This window comes from Atta colombica, unplaced genomic scaffold (genome assembly GCF_001594045.1).
Source record: "Atta colombica isolate Treedump-2 unplaced genomic scaffold, Acol1.0 scaffold96, whole genome shotgun sequence".
Classification (NCBI taxonomy): domain Eukaryota; kingdom Metazoa; phylum Arthropoda; class Insecta; order Hymenoptera; family Formicidae; genus Atta; species Atta colombica.
In genome coordinates, this window is record NW_017259590.1 from 855,995 (window position 1) to 862,151 (window position 6,157).

At 32.0% G+C, this 6,157-nt stretch overlaps 1 protein-coding gene across 1 annotated transcript in view; it reads right to left on the reverse strand.

Moving 5' to 3' along the window:
- Nucleotides 1–6,157, reverse strand: part of LOC108693620 (sodium channel protein 60E) — an 89,648-nt gene that overhangs the window by 9,887 nt on the left and 73,604 nt on the right. Inside the window, exons 9-12 of the mRNA XM_018202655.1 lie at nucleotides 4,840–5,315; nucleotides 3,981–4,069; nucleotides 1,712–3,066; nucleotides 962–1,277 (exon numbers count right to left, since the gene is read on the reverse strand). Coding sequence (XP_018058144.1) covers nucleotides 962–1,277; nucleotides 1,712–3,066; nucleotides 3,981–4,069; nucleotides 4,840–5,315 — 2,236 coding nt within the window. The remainder of the gene's footprint in view (nucleotides 1–961; nucleotides 1,278–1,711; nucleotides 3,067–3,980; nucleotides 4,070–4,839; nucleotides 5,316–6,157) is intronic.

The following is a 6,157-nucleotide window of genomic DNA, read 5'->3' on the forward strand; positions in this document are numbered from 1 at the left end:
AAAATTATTTATAGATTTTACGATATGTAAAGATTATTATAAAGATGCCTATGAGCATTAATATTAAACTGCTTATCAATTTAATTTGTGATATATTATAATATTATTCTATTTCTGCTAGAATTATATTTCAAGTCTAAAAATAAATTCAGGGAGCAGTTAAAGTTTGTTGGATTTATGATATATATAAACACATGGAATTGTTTCAACATTAAAGATAAAATTAGAAAATATTTTGTTAATATAGTCATGGTTTTAAAAAAGTGTTTTTTTATTTAACCAATTATTATTTATTCCTCTTATGCATATGAGAGTTTACTTAATGATGCAAACATTATTCGTCTGCGGTAACTCATGTATAATTGACAAAAAAGTAACGTATATCACATGCGTTTGCGGTAAATATCATTTTAAATTAACACGATACAAATGGAAATGTACTGAGACATATACAGTAACTTTCAACATATACAGTAACTTTCAACATACCTGGATCCACGGGGCCACACATAAAACACATAAAAAAAGGAACACGGAAACAACGTTCAAACAATTATTGCATGTTTCATCCAATATGATCTCAATTACTTCATCTTATCATATATACAAGTTGAACCATCTAGATAGCAACGAAAATTGTAATAATCATGGAATAATTATTACAATTTTCATTGCAAACATAAAAAAGTTGTCAAATTTAAAAACTTAATAATCATTGGTAGTTTAAAAAGAATACGTATACTAATATAAATTATTCTACTTAACAGCACATGAACATTTTATAATTTTCGTTAGGAATAAAAATTATTAGTTATTCATAAAATTAGATGGCTCATCTCGAATACAAATATATAATGCCTCAAAACAAGCAAAGGAACCGAAAACACATTTCATGCCACATGTATCGCTCACAATTTTGAAATTTACATCGGTTAGGTGCAAGACTCTGATTTATACTTACGAAAACGATTATAAAATCCAGGATTGTCCAGAAACTGGTGAAGTATTTACAGAAGCCTAAAGCTAGCCATTTTAGGAGCATTTCGACGCTAAAAAGTGCGCAAAAGCCAAGGTTGGTCCAATAGAGAATCTTTTTCAAAAAAGGATTGTCGTCTAAGTAGATGTCCTCGAAGCACAGCGTTATGGAAGATGCGAAAATTAAAACTAGGATCATCCATTCGAAAGCTGGCGTATCCACGACCGATAGAACGACCGTACGGATTCTTATCCATTTTTTGCCGAGATCCGTGGCGAGGCAACGATTGATACAGCTGCACCTAAACAATCATATCCATTGAACATTATTCAATTGCATAATGAATAAACATTTAATAAAGCCTTGAATAACTGAATTTACTTTTAAACTTTTTATTTACTTTTAAACTGTTAATAAATTTAAAATTTTTCTCTTTATAAGTATTTAATACTATAACTAATTACTGCCGAAGGCGTTAATTTGGAAATTTTTTTAAAACTTAACGTGATAAGACATTTTCGGGACCAAATTCGTAATCGGCGCATCAAAATTTATCACAAACAACTTTGCTTATTTTTAAAGATGTAATTAGCAAAGCTGAAATGATCAAAACGACAGATTTGCTAAAATACAATTTTCAATCTGATTTTAATTTAAATTATAAATAATTTCAAGTATTTTTATTTTATACTATTTTAAATTGCCGATATAAACGAAGATAAAAATACATCTTACTTCTGATAGAAGTGCTGGGGAAAGCAATCAAGCGGCTCTTTATTCTTCTTATTCCTGCCGAACCCGGGAAACGAACCCATTCCGTCGATGTACCTTCCTTTACTATCCCTTCTGCCTCCGACCGTAAGCTCGTCCACGTAACTCACGAGAGCATGCCAAGGACGTTTTCCTATATTTTCGTCGTTTCGAATGGCCAGCTTTTCCTCTGGCAGCATGGCTACTTCCTCGTCCGGGTTGACGTCCTTGAGCACCTCTAACTCTATATTCTCTTCGGGATTGGTCTCGTTGCTATTGCTCTTTTCGGTCAGTTTTTTATTCTCCTTGATTGTTTCCTGATTGCTCTGACTGTAAGTGGTGAGAGTGGCCTGACGATAGATCGGATCGTAAGTAAAGACCGGCTGATTGAGACTCTCCTGATATGATCTATTATAAATATTGTCTTTGGGAAGGCTCAGCACGGTCTCTTGAATCGCGTACTTCTCCTTATCAGACTTGTCCATTACCTCGCGCACGATCTGCTCTAATCGAATATTCTTCTCATTCTCCGAATTCTCCTTCCGATGCTTCTGTTTACGCACGATCGACCGTATGCGATCGAACGAACGCGCGAGCTTCGATTCCTCGCCGACTTCCTCCTTTTTCTGTTTTAACTCTTCGGAATTGAAGCTGTTGAGCAACAACGCCAAAAAGAGATTGAGAACCATAAAGTTGCCCATCACTAGAGCCGGCAGGAAAATCGCGAAACACGTACCCGGCCCATCGTCTCTTTCCGCACGCATGCAGTCCCATAATGGTTCGATCCACTCGCCGCACAGAATGCGGAATATCATCATGAACGAATGAAAGAAATCGTTGAAATTCCATCGCGGCACCGGATCCGGATAGAACTTGTCGAAGGTGTAGTCTTTGCTAAACAGCTGCATGCCGATCACAGCGAATATATAAATCACAATCACCAACACGAAAGTCAAATTACCGAGCGCGCCTATTGTCGAAATGATAATGCTGAGAAGAACCTTCATGGTCGTCCAGGATTGCGCGAGCTTTAAAACACGTAAAAGTCTGAGACCGCGTATCACCGACAAGCCATCTACCAATTCGAATGTTAAATCGATAAGCGACGCAGAAACGATAATCAAGTCGAAATTGTTCCAGCCATTGTTGAAGAAATCCTTGCTCAACGCCAAGAGCTTCAGGAAGCATTCGAATGTGAAGATACTGGTGAATACCTTGTTGCCGATGTTGAGTGCCTGCCGTATCGACTCGCTCATGCCGTGATGCTCCATCGCCAGGAAACCGGTGTTCAAGACGATACAAAGGGTGATCATTAACTCGAACAGGGGATCTCTCACCACCTTGATGCAAATTATTCTGCGATTTGTTTTCATGTCGCAATAAGATTAAGGAAAAGTAATTGTTTTTATGTGTGCAATCTGTGAATCGTTCTTCTTACTGAATTAACTCTGTAAAATGCTATCAGACATAAATTTTACATGCAAATGAGCCAAGTTATTGGAACATTAAGCTATATCAGTGGTCATTAATTTGTTCCAAAAATTTCGAAAATCACTCGAGTTACTTTGATTAATATATATAGAAAATTTCATTAAAGTAACCTGAATGATTTTCTTTTACTTTGATACATTTTTTTCTTCTACTTTAACACTGTGTATCTTTCACACTAAATCATTTCGACCATATGGTTATATGAAGTTTTCATCTTAAATTTATGTGAAGAATCACTTTCGTTTTTTAGTTTAAATTTTAATGAAATTTATATATAATTTTGAGCTATAAACTGCATCACTTAATATCGATAGCAAACTTTTTTTTTTAAATTAGAAATTTATAATGTAAAATTATAAATTTTTACATTATTTTACATTATAAATTTCTTTTATAATAATAAATTATAAATAATTATTATGAAAATTAAAATAAGAAAAGAATTAAAAAATCTACGATCTAATCTCTAATGAATCTAAATTTTATCAACAAAATAAATATCCAGGTTTTGCTATTACGTTTAGAAATAATGTCTGCGTAATATATTCTAAATGTAGAATTAGCAAAACGTAACAGAGAGTAATTCTAATATGATTATATGTCTCGAAAAACTGTTTCATGTGGCTAGAATCAGATCAACATTAAGTATGTTTTATTTCGTTTAATGTCAATTAGTAATTGTTTACGTATCAATTACGTGTAATGCATAACTGTCCCAGGTCCATGTACAAAATTTTAGAAAAGCGAATATCAGTAAATTTACCTTATATAGACAATTCTGAAATCTTAGCCATCCTTCGTAATCAACGCAGCATTGAATACACTTATCGCAATTTCTATCTGGAAGATCGTCTGTAAGCAATTTAAATTTACGATATTTTATCTTTAATTTTTATTTTAAAAATTTGAATATTCTCAATTTAATAAAAAAAAATATAATAAAGAAAAAATTAATCTTTCGTTCGTGAAATTATATATCTGCAAATGTGTTAGTGTACTAATTTAGATATATAGCCGCGATTTTGAATGAATAATGAAGTTAGTCCATATAATCAACATGATCTACTATAAGCTTTGAATATTCAACATTGAACATTTTAATTAATTAATAAACTATGAAATTGTATTTAATTTTGAAAAATTTTACTTGATTTTGACCAAAGATACATTGTACAGTTTATACAGTTAAGTTAAAACTGCTAAATTGATTAAGGAATAAATTTTAGTTTGCCAAATCAATTATATAAAATAGTATTCACGCAAATATTATCTACAACTTTTAAATTTAACATTTAATTTGAGAGAGAGAGAGAGAGAGAGAGAGAGACAGAATAATAAATTTTGAATAAATCGCAATTACAATGTTTAATTAAATCACAATTACAATGAAAAAGTAATTAATTAACAATGCAAAAGTTGTTAACAAATTTTTCCAAATAGAGTTTCAGATAAAGTTTTTAATAGAGTTTCAATTGAGGAAACCGTCAACTTCAAATTGATTCGGAAATACTTCAAACCACTAAAAAATTCAATTACTGGCAATATTTATAAATTTATTTATAATTTATTTATAAAGAAACACTATTAACAATGTTGCTAACATGTTGCAATTTTTTGCTCACCTAAAACTACAATGTGCGACAGGTACTCTGGCGGTAGCGCGTACATATGTTTCTTGGTTTTGAGCCCGTTGCATTTGAGCACTCGAATCTCTCGATTGCCGGTCCTCACTGACACGGTGACCGGCGCCGGTGGGCAATCCGGGCGCATTTGTTGGATCGGTTGAATTCTGCCGTGTTCCTTTGGGGATTTCTCCTGTGACTTCTCTACACGATGCTCCCGCAACTCGCGCTTGTCATGCTCCTCAGCGGACGTGACATCGTCGCCGTCATGATCATCTACTACCCCGGAGTCATCCAAAGATGACTGCTGATTGCTATTGTTGCTGGCTTGTCTGGAATGTAACATACCCCGATTTGGCGCTAACCGATGAACCGTATTGGGTTCCAACGGTCTGGGGCTAATGTTCTGAAGCGGCAAGTGAGAAGGTCGTACACTAGAGTGCCTGGGACTTGGACTTGGACTGGGCGTCATAGACCTGTAATGGAATTCAACATTATATATTTCGGAGAGAATTTAATATTTTGAAAAGATTGAGTTATCTTCCAATAAAATATAAATAAAAAATATATTGAGTTTTTTATGAGAGAGAGAGAAGAATATATTTTATATATATAATTTATATTATTTTTAAATATTTGATATTTAATAGTATTCTTCAGTTTTCATATATTAAAGAAAATTCTTTGAAAAAATATTATCCAAATTGAGAATACGTATTATGATATATTTTGATGTTATTTTTTTTTATATTTGAATTATTCTATATATAATTTTCATAAATACCTAAATATAAGTGCGCAAGATAGATATTTATATTTCAAATTGCTAAGCGATCTACGAAATTTTGTGATTTTAAAGAACTGAGGTCGTATCGAGGATTATTCGAGACATTACACTAATTAAATTCAGAACTGCATAAAATTATAGTTAGGTTCAACGTGAAATCGATGCTTACAATTAGTAATGACATTAACTTTGGGAATATCCTGATTGTGTGTATCATTAAACTAGGTCATTTCTTGTTTGTAGCGTGTTATGGAAAATAATAACTCTAAGGAAGGAGATGAAATTCTTTACGAAAAAAATAAAAATAAAAAGAAGTTAAACAAAATATTTTTTTATTATAAAATCGTTGCGAGAAATTAATTATAAATTATAGAAAGAAAGTAATTTTATATTATTCAGGAAGTAAAAACCTTTTTTAATTCAATTAATTTCTTCTAACTAAGAATAAACAATCTATCTTTTATATTTTTTAGTTTCTTTCGGAACAAATAAAAAAATATCGAAATATTATAATAAATAATTAAATAATTA